The sequence below is a fragment of the Dermacentor albipictus genome, chromosome 8 (genome assembly GCF_038994185.2).
Source record: "Dermacentor albipictus isolate Rhodes 1998 colony chromosome 8, USDA_Dalb.pri_finalv2, whole genome shotgun sequence".
Classification (NCBI taxonomy): domain Eukaryota; kingdom Metazoa; phylum Arthropoda; class Arachnida; order Ixodida; family Ixodidae; genus Dermacentor; species Dermacentor albipictus.
Window position 1 is genome coordinate 20,960,413 of NC_091828.1, and position 20,231 is coordinate 20,980,643.

Consider the following 20,231-nt stretch of genomic DNA (forward strand, 5'->3'; position numbering starts at 1 on the left):
AGCATTTTCAAGAAAGGAAACGCAAGCGAGTCAATGGCGATTATTGTTGCGTGGCAAGATACAACCCAAAGGGTACAAAAAACGAAACAACCCATTTGTTTAACCCTTTCAGGGTGAATGAAGTAAACATACAGCACAGCAAATAAGTCCAAAATAGTCAATGTCATACATTTACGGCACTGTCTGTACGCTTAAAAGGTGCACCAATTTCCTAACTTTTTCTTGCCTGGCATCTGTTGCCATTATGCGGGAATACAGGAAATTTTTTTCTCACACCTCTTTCTCTTGGTTTTCATTGCGTGGTTTGTTTGCTCCAGCATGTCTACTATTGCTCGTGCATTAGCACGCGGCGGTTAGTTTAGGTTTCGTTTTGCGGGCGGTTTCGGCTTCTTACGGTCGCAAAACTGATGGCTATCGCTAAAAGGGTGACCGCCTGTTACTCCCTTGTTTATTGCTCACAGGGGTGTGCATATGAAGGATGCTGTCATGCGTGCATTTCCTCTTCTGGAGACTCGCGAAAACTAATCGCCTCTTGTTGGCGATAAGATGAAGGATAAGCGGAACTTTGTCATACGTTTTGCTTTTCTGACAGGCAAACAACCACACAGTTTTCTTGAGTGCGCTCACCTTTGCAGTTCGATTAAGCTATACATGTAAATATTAGTCTAAGAGGAGGAACATTTCAGAATTGCGAAATATTCTTGTGTGAGCATTTTCCTAAGCCTTTAAACTTGTGTATAACAATGCATCCGTTGTTTAATCCTTATAAGTGCATTTCCTATCTTTATTGTTGTTATTCATGAATAAACAGCACGTATATACCAGCGCAAAATATTTTTTTCTCACTTTACGGTCAACCTAGAAAAATTACAGTAATTTTTTTTTCTTCACAATAAGTCCCTCTGAAGAATTTAAATCTGCAACAACAAAAGATTGACCCTGAAAGGGTTAAGAGTGTAGAAGTTTGGAGTGTAGAGGCTTGTGGCAGGATTACTGTGCCCCAATGGTCAGTCCAAATAAGTGCTGTCCGAAGCATGGCGTCCATGACACAATTCCACCTCTGCAAATGCTTCCGGAGCATGCAGTCAGCAAAACCACAGGATACATTTTGATTTCTGTTACTAAGAGGAAGCTATCACTGAGGCATAGGTTTGGATGGAACATGAAAAAGTAAACCTAAAATTTTGCTCCTATAGTCAAATATCATTATGATGAATATGGATATTATGAATTATGGATAAAGGAAGTAAATATAAAAGTTAATTGGCCATGTTTTACTTTAGTGGGGTATTCTGCTGCTATAATGACATCGAAAATGTGGTATCTAACTCAATATTGGTTACAGAAAAGTAAATTTTTGTTAGCAGGTGCCTCAAAACATATATAATGGTAACAAAGATGTTAAATAGTGTCGCCAGCAAATTGCTCAGCTGGCCTATTATTCAGACTCCCCTGCAGCACCACATGTGCCCCTAGCACTGGAATAACAATAACCGAAATTTAAGACATAGCACAGCAATTCATTGTGGCAAATATGGAGGTCACGAACAAAGTTGCCATCATGACGACTGGCATGAAACTGCAACTGTGGCTACCAGCTTCTGATGGAATGACGCTGGTTAGGCCTAGCAGCTTAAGCAGTGCTGCCGGCACTCTAGAGTGGCTGGTGACAAGACATTGCGGAAAGATCACCATCAACATGTTCGCATTCGTAAACCGTATCGGCAATCTAGCACAAGATCAGACTAGACTGACAGCTGTTGTAGCGGAGCACGAATTCATGTGTAGTCCCCTCTGGGCCCAAAATGTCTGCAGCATGAAAAATGAAATGACACATAGGCGAAGTGCGTACAGTCGAACCCACTTATAACGATACCGGTTTTAACAGTATGTCGGTTATAAAAGTGTGCGGCACTGTCAACTTTTGTGTGTCTTCTATGAGGAAATAACCCGCTTACTTCAATGTCCTCATGCCGCATTATCGGTTATAATGATGAAGTCTGGCTGCTGGGTGTCCGTGCCAAAAGGTGGTGGAATGCGAAATCCTTGAAAAGAAAAAAGAAAAAGTGAAATGCGAGCCGCTGCACGATCACCTGCCACTCCAACTGCTGCTGTGAGCTTCTCTCCATGACAGATGCAAGCCAGCCTCGCGTGTATCTCTCCCATCGCCCTTCCACCCCTCCAAACACAAATGGGCAGTGCCCAGACCCCTGCGCCGCGCCACCCTCCATAACACTAATGGATCGTGCCAACTGCGCTGACAATGCTGCAGGGGCTGTTCCCAGATTGCTCACACGGCCCTTGCAGTTGGTTCTTCATTCTATGGCCCTCATTCTGCACAACTTTGCTAATGGATTAAGCCACTCGTGCTTGTCTATGTTCGTTGCGTCGAAGACGTTCCTGGCCATGTTCTTCCTCAGTCTCGTTTGACTTGCCCCAGAAACGGAAGAGGGCGGACCCTGGATACCTGTGGATTGCCGGCAATGCATGATGCTGGCGGTGAAAAGAAAGCAGACTACTATAGATTTGGAAATGAAGTGCTCCTAATCGATGAGGTGATCGGCGCGAACATGTTTGTATCGGATAGTGACAGTGACGGCCACAGGTCAGGGCAGGCTGCCTCAACACTGTCCCCATGGAAGGTTTTGTAGATGATTCAGTCCCTCAATGGCATGTTTTCGCGAGGACCTTCCGCTTCACTACGTGGAGCACCTGGATGCCTTGGAGAAGGATGTTGGCAAGCTTCGTGTAAAGCAAGCAAGGCTGTCAAAGATGCAGTTTTCTCATGCAAGCCAGTGGGAAGTACGTGGTGAGATGCTTGTGGAAATCACACCCCAGCATTTCTTCTGGATTTCTCAAGCTGAGATGCTGTTGCAGCAACTTTCGCCCATTTTTTTAAAAGGTGCCTTTTGGGACCACCAAAGTGATGCCTCTGCAGAGATCCTATGTCACTTGCTGCCCGTAAGTTTATCAGCTTGAGTTTATGCCTCCAGCCAACCGTCGAAACGCCCAGCTTGCCTGTGGTTACTGGAATACCAGACACGTTTGGCACTCCGCCAGAATGCTCGCAATGCAAGCTGCTTCGATAGCTCTCACTTGGGGTCGTCTGCCAAGCAGCTGGCAAAGATTTTGGAGAGGCTTCGCGCGCTTGCTCCTAGAGAACTGGAAGTCGATGACACAACGTGCCATCATGACACAGAGCCATGAAGGCGAAGCTTAGCCCAGATCACGCGGCGAACGGGTTGAGGAGAAAATGCACGACTATGGAGGAGGGTAACTTGTAATCGTCTAGAGCTCTCTTAATATGAGACATCTCACACAAATTGTGGTGCGAATGATTAACTTTAGCTGTAGCCTACGCATCTACAAAATTTGTCCGAAAGGTTTCAGGGGCCCTTTAACAACATGCGATCGGAGCGCGCAGGAAGCAGAATTAAACAGTTAAATGAGTCAACACAATCAGAAGCCGGATGGAGGAAGGTGGCGGGGAGGCAAACTGGCCTCCCCGTCATTACAGTTTTCGCGTAACCGCTACGCCATGCCCCATTTTGACATGATTCCAATTCTTCTTAGGGACTTATTTCAAAAAAAATTCACCGTAATTTTTCTAGGGTGACTGTAAAGTGAGAAAAAATATTTTGCATTGGTATATATGTACTCTTCACCCATGAATAACAACAATAAAAAAGGAAATAAACTTATAAGAATTACAAATTTGATGCATTGTATATTATAGTTCAAGGCTTTGAAAATGCGCACACGACAATATTTCGCAAGAATGAAATGTTCCTGCTCTTACATTAATATGTACACCATAGCGTAATAGAACTGCGTAGGTGCGCGCACTCAAGAAAACTGTGTGGTTGTTTGCCCGTCAGAAAAGCAAAACGTGTGACAAAGTTCCGCTTGTCACACGTTTTCGTGAATTAGTTTTCGTGAATCTTAAAAAAAAAAAAAGAAGGCAAGGGAAACAATGCATGGCAGCATCGCCTAAACTAAATGAGCAAGAAACAAACGGTCGCCCTTTGAGTGATCAGTAACGAGATAGCCATCAGTTTTGCAAGCGCAAGCAGCCGTAACCACCCACGGAACAAAACCCAAACTGCCACCCACCCGCGCCCACGCCAATGCGCAAGCAGCAGTATGTAGACGCGCGGGAGCGAACTAACGCTAAAACAAACGATGCAATGAAAACCGAGAGGGAGCCACGCGAAAAAAATTCCCTGTATTCCCACATAGTGGCAGCACATGAGAGAAAAGAAAAAGTTAGGAAATTGGCGCACTTTTCTAACATACAGACGGCGCCATAAATATAAGGCATCGACCATTTTGGGCTTCGTTCGCGGTGCCGTATATTTACGCCATTGACCCTCGAAGGGTTAAGCGGGTACGGTTTAACTTGGTTTTACTGTTGTTTGCACACCTGTAGTATTTATTCTTTCGCTCCAGCCTCATATCGGCAGGCCAAGATACCAACGAGCCATCGAAATCCTCAGGATATCTTTTTCTGGTCCTTGGAAGGCTCGTATTTGTTTCGTGTAGCCCTGATAGTCATTTCATTTTCCGCCAACATCTGTGTGTATGCTTATAACAAATATTGTAAATAAGAAAGGTGCTTTCATAGCTCGCACAACCTTATTATAACAAGGTTCGACTGAAATTTGTGAGGAGGGCTCTTGCAATATCCCTGTAAACATTGTAGCTGGTTTGAAAATGCTGTAAACTTGTATATCATATTTGTCCGCTTCAGATGATGTAGTAGATTCAGTTTACAGCACTGCAATATCTGAATTAAGCACTGTGTTATGGATTGTTAGCGCTATGCTTTACTTTTATTGAAGGTTTCTGATTTTTGACAATTTCTTGTAAAAAAAAAGTTGTTTCCCCCTAAAGGAGTCGCAGCGATAGCAAAATATTATACAACTACATGAAGTAAAGTTCGTAGTTTTGTCAGCTGTAAAAATTGCAGTAAACATCTGCCAACAAATTACATTAGCAAGAATTGTGTCATGCACTCATGGGCAAACATGAATACCGTATTTACTCCCACGATGAACGCACATTTTTTCCCGAAAATGTGCGCAAAGTTGGGGGGTGCGTTTATTACGCGAGATAAAATTTTGAGCGATTTTTTTTCCACAACCACCTCTAAAAAAGTCACTGTTGCCAATATGTAAACCATCGATTGCAATCGCAAATGTGTAGATAGCTACATGAAGTAAGGATAGTAGTTTTATCGGCCATAAAAACTTGCAAACATTTGCTTGAATGCAAAGTGAGAGGCAAGAATGCAGCATGCATAAAGGTATGAGCCGCCATTGACTCGGTCTCCAACGCAGATCGCTTTCAAGGTGGGGTGCGCCGGAGTTGCTGCCGAGGTAAAACGCCGTGCCCCTTTCCCCCTACCCTCGCCCCGGCGCAATACGCACGACCAGAGACGGCACGTTTTTTTCCGTTTTTCCTCCACTGTACGCGGGAGATTCAGCCGCGATCATCTGCACCCCTCGGGCACGGTGGTGTAATATGCAGTCGCTGTAAGAGTACAATGCCGCCCGCCCCCCTGCTCCCCTGCCCGGGGGGCCTTTTGCACAACGAATGATGGCACCCGAGATGGGGCTGCAATCATCGGTTTCATACATACACATTCATACATACACCATGTGGCACGCACGGCGACAATCATGATGATGGCAAAAATGCGCCTGGAGCATTCATGTAATTGCTATCTTAATAAAAGTAGGAGACAAGGTATGATTCAGCATCCAACATGACACGGCGGGTGCGGACACAATTGCACCCGCCGGACGCCATATTAGACGCCGAATCATAGCATGTGTCTTCTACTTCCCAGCAGCAAGTTCAGGTGCAATGATTATGTAAGTAAAAGAAAAAACACTTCTTGATTGGAAAAGTGGGGGCTATGTTAATTACGCAAGCAAGTTCATTATGCAAGTAAACACAGTAGATTTCAGTTGGTGACCACGAACACTCGGTGTCACAGCATGAAGTATGGCAGAAGCAGCAAGCAAATTCTCCTTTATGCTGCCTCTCGCTTCAATGCTAAGTAGGTGTGTGATAACACAGTGTGCACGAAGCCATTCTTGTTTCGCATAAGCTTTGTACCAATCGCCAATTACCTCCAAGATAGGGTGCACACCGACAGAGGAAATTAACCTGCCATCGCAATAAAACTTGAGGCCCCAAATCAAAAATTCTGCTTCCTAAAGGTGACAGAACTCACCCCCCCTCCCCCAGCCCTTCTCTCTTAAACGCAACAAACTTCATTCAAATCCATTTGAAGCAGTTGTCTAATGTGGGTATTTTGCATGAACTTCCACTGGGATATTGGAGTTGGCTCCAAGATAAAGTGTCCTCTTAACCTTGATTGTCATTTTCATGCTTTGTGATACAATAGCAAGGTCGGGGTAGCAAGCTACATTCAGGAAACAGTGTGCCCTACATAAAACACAACTCTGCACTTTGCATCTGCATTGTAGTGACAGTGCTACAGCGTCGGAGCCCCACATCAGAGGCAGAGATTGCACGAGGCCAACTCACCTGTAGGCGACCGAGGCAACCTCTCCTTCCTCATCATCCTGGATGAACGGATTGACATTCTCAAAACCGTGCTTGTCCTCGCCCTGAAAGAAAGGAGACCAAGTAATGCACCGCTTTAGGCCCCAGCAACACACCATTAGAGGCAAAGGACAGCTGGGTACAGCTACAAACTGGCCCCACAGCACTTTGTCCATGTCTTGTGCGCACCAACACGGGTGTGAAAACACTGCAAAACCATGTTTATCTTGATTTCATGGGATTGGCAAAAAAACGCCCGTATAACTGAATGTAAAATGTACCTAGGAAACAGTCAAGAAACGCTTGCCACATCAACATGTCTTTATTTACTGAAGAAATACTCGCAACCCTAGTGTAATGTCAGGTTCTTGGGAGGATATCGTGCACGCAAGGGCAATCTTGGTGCGAATATTAGACAGACCCGTTTCCAGACGAAATGCTATCTTTTCTCACTATACACTCATAATATTAAATAAGCTATATTTACAGCACCTATGCAGGAGCACTCAGAATAAAATGTCACTAAAGCTGGCAAGAATCAACAAGCAGGGCGCGATCACAGCTAGAGAGTTGCTCTGCACGTTTCACTACTTCACCCATTAACGACGCGTTAAGTCAGAGTCACAGTGATTGAAACGCGTGTTCACTGAAAAACATTTTCGTCAGCCCAGATGTCAGGATTGTTGCCGAGGATGCGACCATGGATGAACCGCAGGGTTTCTTGTCGACGCTGGCCTCAACGTGACGCCTGGTGGTCACGACCAGCAAGGTTGATGAACGGGTCCCAGCTGCGTTCTCCGGGAGACGTCAGTAGGGCCGGGTGCTGGATAGGCACTTAGGAATGGCTGGAGCACGGGCCATAGCCGTGCTCTTCGGGAAGTGTCGGTCGGGCCGAGGCACAGGAGCAGCGCTCAGCGGGGCCCAGGCTGCGCGGCAGGGTTGGATCCTGACCGGCCAGTCGGCTCCATCCACCAGGCTCCACTCGACTGTGGGCCGTCGTCCGTGGACATCACCAGAACAGTCCGGTCCGTTGGGATAGTAGGGCTGCCTCCTGGCTCTACCTAGGCACGCTTTTCTTTTTGTCGCTTCACGAACCGGCACCACTGCCTTGTCGCCAGTCTCCCGAGCCCATGCAGCACACGCTCTCCTGCCTCGTGCTTCCTTCTTCCTTCCCCTCTTCAGCTTTCCACCACCTGTCTGCTAGCCTCTTTTTCCGAGCTGTTACTTGCTTCTCCCAGGGACTGTGTTGCAGTCGTCGACGCAACGTCTCAACACAAGTCTGACGTTGCATGCATCATACCCCACCTTGCTTCCATGTTACACAACATTGGCACGGAAGCTGCAATGCCCGTCATCTCTCGACTTATAAGCAGCCACACCAGTGCAAGGCACACATCTACATACTAGTATAGATGCTTTTCACTCCAGTGTCGTGAACATGTTGTTACTGATTAGCTATTCAGCAACTAGTTGTCCATCGCGATAAGCCAGGGGGTTTGGCACCAGTGCCTGGGCCACAGTAGAATTGCTTTTCATGTTCAACGGCTTTTTCAGTGTGTACAACACTGCATCCCTTCAGCCGAATCAAAGCAAAACTTCTGCAGGTGTACACTGTATTTACTCGAATCTAGGCCAGCTCCAATTCTAAGCCGACCCCCGAATGTCCGAAGCCAGAAAAAATTAAAAAATTTACCTTGAATGTAGGTTGAACAAGAAAGTGAGGACGGCGTTCACGAAACGAAAACAGCTTTATTTAATATGAACATGCCGAGCTTACTGTACGTTGTCATTGCCGCTAGCCAGACCACAAGCATGCTTGCGGACGCGCGCAAGCTCACGTCGGCACGCCCACGCATGCGGAGACAGTGCGGCACGGCTTGCACGCATCGCAATTACAGCGAACAGCTTCCCTCTCTTATTGTGTGCTTATTCTCCTTATCGCTGTCAGCTCCTCGTTGCGGTACACACAAAAAGCGTCCCCCATTACCCCTCTAACGACGGAAGTTTTTGTTATCGATGTCGAAGATCAGCCCAGCTTGAACGTTTGATGATGTCTCTGCGGCTAGCACAACTTGTCGTTTGAAAGCGACACTGTAGTGGCATCGCCCGTTTGATGCCATTACGGTAACGCCTTGTTATGGGCCACGCTCCACGCCAATACAACACAGGTCAAAATAGCGACGTCGCTTGCGTGCTTCAGTTGGCTACTGGTGCAGCTAATAGCGGCTGCGATACTAACTTTTTTAGATGGCGCTAGCTATGCATCATAGTTATCACTTTTAATTAATTACAAACTGGTGCGTTTTATGAAAATCCTCACATCTAAGCTGACCCTAGAGTTTGGTATATGATTATATGAAAAAAAACTATCGGCCTAGATTCGACTAAATACGGTACGTGGTCACTATCATCACAATCACGAATGGTGACCATGCAGTCTGAAGGCAGGCAGCCAATGTGATGCATAAGCCACTAAACACAAGAATAAAAAGACTCAAAGCATCCCTGCAGCTTACTTATTTACAGCAAAACCTTGATTATAACGAATTTGAATGGGAGGGGTCATAATTACTTTGTTATAAGCATTAGTTCGTTATAGCCACTATCCATTTCTACCCACAATCAGCAAGCAAGAGAGGATGTACTCACCACCAAATCTCACAACAGCCCACCAAGCCAAAAAGAAAACGGCCGTCGCACGGGAAAAAACAAGCAAGAAAAAGATGGCAAGGAATTGCTACTTTACTCCCGCCAAACGGCTCATCACTGATCGATCAACAGCACACCAGCTGGCGGCTCACTTCGCAGAAAAAAATCCTTAGCAGTGTATTTTTCTGGCAGCTGTCTAACGTTTGTCTCCACCCACACCACTGCAGCTTCATGGTCAACAGACTGCGCTTCCCCGCTGACAGCCTTGCCGACGATGTCGTGGCGCTCCTCGAAGCGCTGCAGCCAGCCGACACTCGCCACGTAATTGTCGTGCCCCATGATGCACGCAAAGTCCCTCCCTTTGCGCTGCAACAGTGCCCCACTCACAGGAGTGCCGCTCGCTCTTGCGTGCAAAAACCACTTGAAGAGCGCCTTCTCCACAGCTTCGAAAGTGGGGGCTCGCAGCTTCTTTCTGTCGCCTTTTATGCCACGTGCAACAGCACCAGTGACAGCTTCTTTGCTGCTCAAAATCGTCGACACCATGCTCAACGCTATGCCGAAATATTCGGCCACTTTTTTCTTCTTCATGCCGGACTCGACGACTTCCAGCGTAGCCACCTTCTGCTCGATCGATATCCATTTGTCGTCGTCCATGTCCTTTCTGGCAGTTGGAACTTGCACAAACAAATTGATAGAAACACTGATATCGTTGATGCACACGGAGGCAACAACAAACAACAACAAAGCCACAGTCGGCACCGCCCCACGCACACAGTAAGAGCGGGCGCGTTCACCAGTTCCACAGGAAAGGGGAGGCCGGGAGACGCGAATGTCGCGCGCTATAAGACATTGACCTTATGGGTACCAAAATGGTCAGTAAATGCTCGTTGTGGAAAAAAAAAAAAAAAAAAAATCGCTGACGATTACGTTACTCTCTAATGCTTAATTTGAGCGTAGCTCCTCAGCTGTTTTGACTTTTCTATATACTGAGGCAAATAATTCGAGCAAGGCACGTATGTATAGTTACAACTTTTCATTCTTCACTTCTTCAAGAAACACTCCCCTCCCAGTTCTTGATTGTCATGAAGGTAGCTTTGTGGCCGGAGGAATAGATGGATATATGCTAGACTTGCTGCACCAATGCCTGGTTTGGTGTAGCACACCTCTGGATTCTGACGGTGATGGCGTTGGGCCTCTACTCGGGCAGCTTGTGTAGCAGCAGAGGCAGACGAAGGACTTCCACCAGTTGCCTCGCTCATGGCTCAGAAAAAACTGGTTGAGAATAAACTACTTATATAGGCAGGCGGATTATATTATAATGTAAACCGTCTGTGAGCCTCGGACAATCCGTCGGGTGCAGAACATTTTGCACCAGCCGCTGTAAACAGAGCGTAGCTTGGCGCAGCTGCCTTGATTATCGGGAGGTCGCGGGAGGCAGCCCGTAGGCACATATGATATTTACACGATTGTAAGTCGACCCCCCCAATATCGCGTAACAGGAAAAAACAAAAGAAAAAAAAAGAAAAAAAGAGAGCATACCCGACGGCGCATTCGATAACGAAAATTTATTAGTAGCTGACATGGTCACTCGACTACTCGTCTTCACTAGTGCTGCCATCGTCGTCGTTGCTACGGTCCCACAGCACGTCGTTGGCCCGCGAAATTTCACATTTGGCAAACTACCGCACCACGACATCTTGTGGAACAGCAGCCCACGCCGAATGCACTCAACCATACGCAGCCGTCAGGGAGGCTCTTTTGACAGTTCCGGGTGGCGTAATTTCGTGGTCTTCTGCCGCCAGCCACTTGTTGTACTCACGGCGGAGCAGGTCCTTAAAAGGCGAAGATCCGGGCTTGTTCCATGATCATGTCGCACTTCACTGGCAGGGACCGATCGCGCATTTCAGCGACGTACGCCGCAAGCTTAGCCTACAGCTTTCTCAAATGCGTCCAGACTTCGGCACGTGGGAAATTCCTCACTTGCCGTCGCCACTCTCGCACCACCCGTTCTGAAACATCGAACTTGTGGCCCGCTGCGCAGTGATTTGTTTCTGCAGCGTAAACGATGGCAGCCCTCTTGAATGCTGCTGCGAACGAGCGCCGAATGATTAGTGGGCCTGGAGCACTCATGACGACTGAAGAAGCATAGAAGTAGCACGTAGCCGGCAGTCAAGTGGAACGCGTCAAACCAATGCCTTTTGTCAAACTATAGAGAAAGCTAAGTGCAACAGGCAAAGAGAAACCCACGAGTGGTGTCTGCTTTTCCGTGAACTACCGATGCTCCCCGCAAGCGCCGCCGTGAATGGAACAGCGGCGCTTCTATCAACTATCGACACCCCCTCATGAGTGTTGTGTGCACTCTGAAACTCTCAAAATTGTTGAAAAACCTGTCCGAAAAGTGAACAAACACGCGGAATATCAAAAAGCTACGGGTGGGGCCATAGTGCAAACAAAATTGTATAGCTCCCGTTGGTCTCGCTTTTTTGGCGGTGCCATGTTTTGGTTTCGATTGCAAGTCAGATTTTCAAATCTAAAAAAAGTGGTCGACTTACAATCGTGTAAATACGGTAGAAATGTTGCAGGGCGAAGAGATGGCAGCGACTGAATGCTGCTGACGCTGCTAGCAAGTAAACTGAAGGTGGCTTTGCGTTTTGGCTTGGGAAGCGTACACCGTGATCCGCCAATACCGAACCGGCGCTTCGGCTCCGCCACAGAGGAGAGGAGGGGGGGGAAAGGGTGCACGCAGTGGCGAACAGCGGTGGCTTGGGCAGCAGCACATCATCGAGATCAGCCGACACCGCGCTGGAGCTCTGATTGCCACCGCACATGGGTGGCATAGGAGGAGGAACGAAGAGAGCAAGGCTCACGCCGTGCGCGAGAGATGGCGCCAGGAGCGTGCGCAGCTAGAGCAGTGCCCTGACGCTGGCTACAGAGCTGGTTATGGCGAGGCACAACAGCGCCGCGAAACGCAAGAACGGGCCCCAAAGAGCTGCGCTCTAAAAAAAAAAGATGTTTGTTATACCCATTGCAAAGAAACTTTAGCTTCGTTAAAACGAGGTTTTCAATACATGGGTACCTATTGGAATTTCAAGGGGAATCACAATTGTTTTGTTATATAAATTGGTTTGTTATATCCCGAACCTTATTCTCTAATGATATTACAGAGGGAAGAGAGGAGTTGTGGCCGTCACTGACAACTATGGCAATTCATACTCTGCCGAATTGTTTCGGGCGGATGCTAGTACTGCTCTCGCATCACACATCTGCAGCCCTCCGCTCTTTGCACGCTTCAGGGATTGTCTGAATAAACCGGTGTGCGGCCGAATGCATCTGCGGTTGCAAGCATCTGGTGCCATCAAAGGAACAACAAAGATAAACACCAAATGTAAATGATTTCGATGGCACCTGCTCGGGCCTAGCAACGATGGACTACACTACTTTTTGAAGAGCAAAACTAAACTTGGAGACTTTGAAGAAATCCACAATAGCCCAAAAAAGAAAAAAATACATTGAAATTCATGATGTCTCACTGATGTACAGGATTTTAAAACGAAACTGTCGTACACAGAGATCTGGCCATTATACTGTTCAGTAATCAACCTCTTGTGTGAAATTTAAAGAAAATAAGAGTTTCGAAAGACTATCAGTCTGAAGACAAATTGATTTAGTGTATTTAATTTAGTGCTCCTTTAAGCCACAGTGATCACACACAGAAGTAGACCGACTCACCATTTTGAGCACTTGCTGTGAGAAGTTGTGGTTGATGAAGGTGGCCTCAAGAGCCAGATTGCGCGGAGAGTTGATACTGTTGCCCTCCTCATGCGGAGGTTCCGACGCAGTCTCGTTCACAGTCAACAGGTCTGCGCACGTACGGAGTGAGGAAGCGGGTGTTTCAAGGTGAGGCTCCCAATACCATTACAGGCACAATAAGAAACACGTAGTGAAGCATGAACTTGGGTGTGGTTATTGACTCAAAAGTAAGCACAATTAATGTACAGTGACATCTTTGAAAAGTGAATAATATTCACATTCTACCAGCACTAAGATATGAGGCAGAAACTTACAGGTTAACAAAGAAGCTTCAGTAAAAATAAAGAACTGTGTAACAAGCGATGGAACAAATAGCACTACCCCGTGGAAGTCTAATATGGGTGTCACGCCAAGCATTTCTGATCGCGATCGAGCCAGATAGGGATCAAATTTCTCAGTCGCAATTGCCTCCTTCGCACAAGCTGCGAGAGGGAGCCACTAGGGTCCTCGGTAAGCCTGGCAACAACAAACTGGGAAGGTGAGCGGTGAGGGAAGGCACTCGCGGCGAGAAGAAGAGGCCACGAGAGGAGAAATTGGGGGGACTTGGGCACCAAAGGCACTGAGCACCACTGCTCTATGCAAGGTGCACCTGCCTCTCGATGATTAAAAGGACCTACCATATGATATGTCTGCGCACAATGGTAAAAATTGCTCCACAGTGCCTTCACATTTAACTGCCTTGTGAGGTGTGCAAGAAAGGCCACCACTGTACTCACCAAACTCATGTGAGGTGTGCAAGAAAGGCCACCACTGTACTCACCAAACTCAGAGTCATCACGCTTGTCAAAGAACAGCTTGTCATTCACCCGCTGCAAGGGGAAAAAGAAAGCAGGGATACTTGTGAGAGAGAGAGCTCACAAAATTACGTCGGCACTGCAAGCTGAACATACTATGACCAAAGAAGAGAAATATTAGGCAACATTTACTTTTATCTTTTAACTTTTTTAACTTTGCGCCTGTCCCGTCTCGTTCGCTCTGTGTTGTGTTTTTTCGGCGCTATAACCCTCTTCTGGAATTTTAACTTTCACTATACAATCGAGGCCAAAAGATATTATACATGGCAATAAAGAGGGGCCAATCGCACACTAGAAAAAAATCCATTCAGAAGAAATAAAACTAGTGGTGTCTACTCAATGCTAGATGAAAGACATAGTGGACCAAAAAGCTATCTAACCATACAAAATGGTAAACAGCGTCAGTCAACATGGTCACAAATGTGCCATGACCTTTACGTTGTTACTGTTGGCGCAGGAAGGCAATTGTCACAGTAAGACTCTGACAATGAATTGGCTTTACGTATCAGAATGCCAATCTTGTGACCTTGGTACCAACGGCATGACATGCAATGTATAGGAACTAATTAATCATGTACATATAGGAAAGTATGCAGCACAGTCTTGGAGAGGCAAAGCTCTCACAAAAATATAGATTTAGGTATTAAGTTATCTTATTTTCAAGGTTTACACATTAGAGGGGAACAGCACATTACAAACATTGGAAGCGTACAAAGAATTACATTGGAATGAAGAACTTGGAAGAACAATAATAAATATAAAACAGTAACATTTGTACAAAAATAAGGCAGAGCTAGAACAGAACTAAAAGACACAAGCGTAGAAGCCTAAAAAAAATTTTTCAGATCAGAACAAATTAAGTGAAATACACACACACTCACACACACACACAAAAACAAAAACAGGGCACCAAAGCACTTCATGTGTGTTGCGAATGTAAAAGCATTAATGTCCAATTGAATGCTACAGAGCAATCCTTTGAGTGTTGCGCTGCTACTATTTGAGTTGAGTGAAAGGAAAATATTCTGTCAAGCTGGAGTAATAAATTAGTACTCGAGAATCTCTAAGGCATCAATATTATCGTGAAAAGAGCCTTATAATCAAGAAATTGACGTACGGTAAATGCAGGACCCCATTAGAGACTCACCCGAGACATTCAAGTACTCGCCCGATGACGAAGGTCCTCATTTAAATTCTCTCACTAGTACTTATCCACTTGTTATAAAAACACCATTGTATTGCATTATAAGGCGAAAGAAAATGCTACTTGTCTAGTTCCATTTCAGTTTTAGAAAAAAAGAACTCATTGACATTACCCTTCAGAACGACACTGGCGGTCAAAAGGTTTCGCATTCGCTCGACTCTGCGCCACCTGCGGTATCACGTTTCAGTAGTTTCGTTACCGCGTAGTGCTGCACTGGTTTCCATGGCTCGCAAAACTCGCACAAACTGCAAGTAGCAGTGAATTCCACTTCCATGTGATCTCGCGGGATGCCCGAACGGTCCACGCCACTTGACCAAAAGCAGCTGCAAGAACAAATCCACTGCTCCATCTTGGCTCGGTTTCTCCGTGGTTGCACGTTTGTGTCTGGCGCCGTTTTACTCACTGATGGCAGCAAAGGGCGGTGATGGCATATGTAACGCCACTGCCCTCCGGTTGGGTGGCTGGAGATTTAAATTGCGATAAAGGTATTCAGACCCTCCAGATGCAAATTTTTTTTTTAACAAAGAGTTTTCTTGGCACGAAACAAGCGTTGCAAGGTTTCTGCATTGGTATTTAAACAGTCTACATTGACTTAGCATTTGCCTTCTGTGTCCCTTTAATCCTCCTTCCGCCCGCCATGAATTGGGAGAGGTGACGATGGTGGAGTTCGCTGGCTGCCTCATCGCTCGTTTCGCTGTGTTCTACCGCTCCTTTGCTTCGTCTGCGGTTTACTGGTGTGGACGGCCACGTTTCGCGACTGCCAAGGTTGCGTTACCGATGATGCAGGCACTTCGGGCTCTATAGCGGTACGTGCTGCCCGAGCCAGCAAGTGTTAGCCAAGGTCACAAGCGCTCGGGACGGTGGCGTCGTAGCCAATGGGAAAGTTAGATGCCGTTCCTTTGCTGCTACAGACATTGCCAGCCGTTTCACTCAATGAGCCATTTGACACTTTCACATCAAAACACAATCAATGTTACAGTTGTTGTTGGCAGGACAATGTTACCCCTTAAGGGCGCAACATTTTAAGAGCTTACCGCACCTGTACAACGATGTCCCAGGAGTAGACCGATCGGCCAGCACACATGAGGCAGGCGATGATGGCGTCTGTGGCAAACACCTTGTACGACTGCCCTTCTGTCTTGGCTAGCTGCAATCGTGGGGATGAACAGGAAGCTCAACAATGTAAGTCCACGAACACTGTGTAACTAATTCTGTTGCAACAACTTTCAGTTTTGAGGCACAGCTTAGGCGAAAAAGTAGTAGTTTCACCTAAAAGATCATGCATTGACTGTGATAGCAAATTGTTAGACAGCTATACAAAGTAGGTATAGTAGTTTTGTCATCCGTATGAGCTTGTAAACATTCGCTTATTAACTAAATTAACAAGCATGCTGTCAGCACGCAATGGCAAACTTGAACACATGACACTCAGTGAGCGCGGACACTTGCTGTCTATTGCTTCCACGCAAACTGAGCAGCGAGAACACAGCATGCACACAGGCATGAGCCGTCGGTGCACCTAGACTGTGCGCCCAACAAAGATCGCTGTCAAGATACGGCCTGCGCAGGCGTGCAATATGCAGTTGCTGTCAGAGTACAATGTCACCCTCCTCTCTGCCCGGTGCCTCGCATGCGACGGAAGACGACGTGCTTCCTCCCCCACTTTCCTCCCTTGCACACACGAAATTGAGTCACGATCGTCAGCTCCCCTCACATGCTTTCCCTTGCACGTAGAGCACAAGGCCATCGTGCGGGACATCGTGGTGACAACGGCAAATATGCACATACAGTGTCCCTATTGATTGAAAATGTATTATTCTCAGAATACATCCACATTTCTCCACATTCTCTACACCCCTCTCTCATAATTTTGTAAGTGGTCGCAGTAGTGTATAGTACACAGTGCAGTTCACTTATAGTGATACTACATATAACAATATATTCAATATAGCGATGAGTTGACTTAAAATATTAACTTATGCATTAGTGCTATGAGGAAAAAACCCATGTACAGTCAAATCTCGATATGACGAATCACACAGGATCACCGACAATAGTTCATTATTCTGAAAGGTTGTTATAGTGAGAGCCCTAAAATTAAGGGTCGTGCCCATCAACCCATCAGTTCAGAAGCTGTCACTGTTTAAGCTATCCACAAAACACCACTGTTGGCTTTCGACTTGCACCGTTGTTGTTTACCGTAGATTCCACCACCATGCACCACCGAAGCACTGTATAGTAAGCGTGACGCATGCAAAGCAGACGCTAACGCGGAGGAAACTATTGACACAAAGGAAGCTTCATGTCGCCTGCAAAGTGCAAGGCTTTTTGTTGTTTCTTTGCTTTTCATATTCCTTGCCGGGATCCCCGCAACTGTCTCACTCGAAGCGGACAACTGAACTATGTCAATGCGCAAGCATGCGTAAATGACATTGTCAAGAAAGTGCAAAGTGCGACTACGTGGCATCCCCGCAAGCATGGAGGTTACATTTATAATAATATTTGGGGTTTTACGTGCCAAAACCACTTTCTGATTATGAGGCACGCCGTAGTGGAGGACTTCGGAAATTTTGACCACCTGGGGTGCTTTAACGTGCACCTAAATCTAAGCACACGGGTGTTTTCGCATTTCGCCCCCATCGAAATGCGGCCGCCGTGGCCGGGATTCGATCCCGCGACCTCGTGCTCAGCAGCCCAACACCATAGCCACTGAGCAACCATGGCGGGTGGAGGTTACATTTCTCTACACACGTAGCTAGTGTGGCTGCAGAAAGAAGCGCAAAAGAAAGAAGAGTACACAGAAAGAAGGGCAAATGAAGGAATAGACACGCCTCCATTGCTAGGCGACACTTGCCTGGGTCGAGCACGTGATCACAAAACCGGATGCGCTGTTGCCTCTGCAATGGATAAAAACAGTCTCGCATGTGTTTTTATTAAGCGCCGTCTCAAGGTTTTCCAAACTCGTGTGCTGAGGCATCCGCTTTCTGCACCTTGTCGTCTGCTAGCCTACTGTTCCGGCTGCTGTGAAGCATACACGGAAATCTAACAATACGCAGACATCTCAAGATTAGTTTGTAGTATTGAGGCATTGTTAACATGGGCACAAAAACTGAATAACAATAGCTATTCGGAAAAGCTTGGTATCCTGAAGTTCGCAGTGCTGAAATATTTTTATGTTGAAAACATAGGAAGTCAGCAGGGGATTTCTGCAAATGCGGTGTTTGTAATAACGAGGTTTCACTGAATAACAGAATTTTATTCACCGCATATCAGATATAACGATCAAAATTTTGCCTTCTGGATGGTGTCTTCCATCAAAATAATTGTGATATTTGCGTTGCTAAGTTCGCCTTAGACAAACGATGCCGTGACGGGCGACAAGCTTTCCTATGCGAGTTCGTATCTGCAGCCATTACTGCGCAACGCGTCCCACCCATGTGCCGATTGCGAAAGCCATGGAGAGCATCGCGAGTTGGCACAGCACGTCCCAAGCTGGACCCAGCCACTTGGCGTCCACACGGAAATGCTACGCACAGCCAGCAGACAGCCCAGTTAGTAGGAAGACAGCGCTGAGAAAGCACAAAGCTGTGTCGCTTAAGACGAAGCTGCAAATTTTGCAAAATTCAAAGAACAAGCTTGCGCAGGAGCACCGCGATCATGACGGCTGCAAGTAGGGGCCGCGCCGATCAACGGAAAAGGTGGGCTTTGTGCGCCAGGGTGAAACTGCCCATGATAGCGAAACCGACATGGTGGAAGCCGCCAACATTACTGAGCCCTGGGAGCATGTCGCTACTGACGATGAAACAGGTGGTGCTTCGACGGAGGAGTATCTGAGGGCAGATAGTGCTGCCTTGTTCTGCGAAGAGGTATCCGACGGAGTGGAGACATGCTGGCCCTGTGTAAGGCTCACCCCAGTAAAGAAATCCTAAAAACAAAGTGCCCATCTTAAACGACTAAATACGGTATGCGTTAACGGTATGGAACACAAATAAACCTGGTTCTCGTCACTCCCACCATGATATATGTACCCCCCGGTGGCTGGGGAAGGAAACAGGAAAGAGGAGCTTCTCGCATGGACCGACCTGTCGGATGATGGGGTCGTCGGTGGTGGTGACCTTGTGGAAGATGCGGTTGATGCGCTGCAGGGGCCGCTCGTTCTTGCAGGTGACCAGGTTGTAGGCCTTGTCGTAGAACTCGACCGCGCCGCACCGGTACACGTCGTGCCCCTCGCCCACGGCGGGCAGGGAGAGCTTGAAGAGCCGGGGGAAGTCCATCTCCTCCAGCACCTTCCAGCTGGGGCGCACGGCCACTGAGGCCTCACGGTGCTTGACAGGCACCTGGCCACCCTTGTTGTCAAACTTCTGGCGCATCTGCTTCTGCCACTTGCGCACCTGCTGCATACGCTCCCTGCACAGAAGATTGGACAAGACCAGCGCAGAGCGTCACCATTGTCCATGAAGATGAGTTAGTTCTAGAAATTCGGAGATCGTGCTTTTAATTTTAACAGTGATCATGTTTTTCATTTTCCACAAGTAATGATTCATTTTACACAGAGTGTAATATCATCATCATCATCCTATTTTATGTCCACTACCAGACGAAGGCACCTCCCTGCGATCTCCGATTACCCCTGTCCTGCGCCATCTGATTATAACTAGTGCCCACAATTTCCTAATTTCATTGTCCCACCTATTCTTCTGCCGTCCTCGACTGCGCTTCCCTTCTCTTGGCACCCGTTCTGTAATCCCAATGGGCCACCGGTTATCTTATGGCGTTTTTCACTAGTCGATTTGGAGTGACCGCCGAAATCCTCGAGCGAACGCTCGGGTTTCACAAATTCGAATTGGCCAGCGGAATGCAAAAATGCACTGCAGGGGATCACACAGGAAGTCTGCGTACACGTCGCACAAACCGGTTCCGAAAACTATGCCTGACTTCCGCTCTGTATGTTTTCATGGCAACCAAAGTCGCCGCCCCCCGTGTGCAATTTAACCATGGCAGTCGTAGAGTCTGCCATTTCGATGTCGCACCCACAAGGATTCTGCATGGACAATGTACAAAGAAGGCTTCGTACAGCAGGTGCTAAACGCGAGCTCTATACAGCAGCACCGAACGCAGCCATTTCGCGAAGCAACACATTGTTGTGCATACCGACTTCACTTGAAGGTGGAAGTGACGCGAGCTATTTCCGCCCGTAT

At 47.1% G+C, this 20,231-nt stretch overlaps 2 protein-coding genes across 2 annotated transcripts in view; one reads left to right on the plus strand and one right to left on the minus strand.

Annotated features, from left to right (window-relative positions):
* The window catches only part of LOC139048660 (uncharacterized), a 384,154-nt gene that overhangs the window by 127,433 nt on the left and 236,490 nt on the right, over positions 1 to 20,231 (plus strand). The window lies entirely within an intron of this gene.
* The window catches only part of eIF3d1 (eukaryotic translation initiation factor 3 subunit d1), a 59,699-nt gene that overhangs the window by 20,099 nt on the left and 19,369 nt on the right, over positions 1 to 20,231 (minus strand). The window contains exons 5-9 of the mRNA XM_070523119.1: positions 19,116 to 19,440; positions 16,073 to 16,180; positions 13,796 to 13,844; positions 12,955 to 13,085; positions 6,559 to 6,641 (exon numbers count right to left, since the gene is read on the minus strand). Coding sequence (XP_070379220.1) covers positions 6,559 to 6,641; positions 12,955 to 13,085; positions 13,796 to 13,844; positions 16,073 to 16,180; positions 19,116 to 19,440 — 696 coding nt within the window. The remainder of the gene's footprint in view (positions 1 to 6,558; positions 6,642 to 12,954; positions 13,086 to 13,795; positions 13,845 to 16,072; positions 16,181 to 19,115; positions 19,441 to 20,231) is intronic.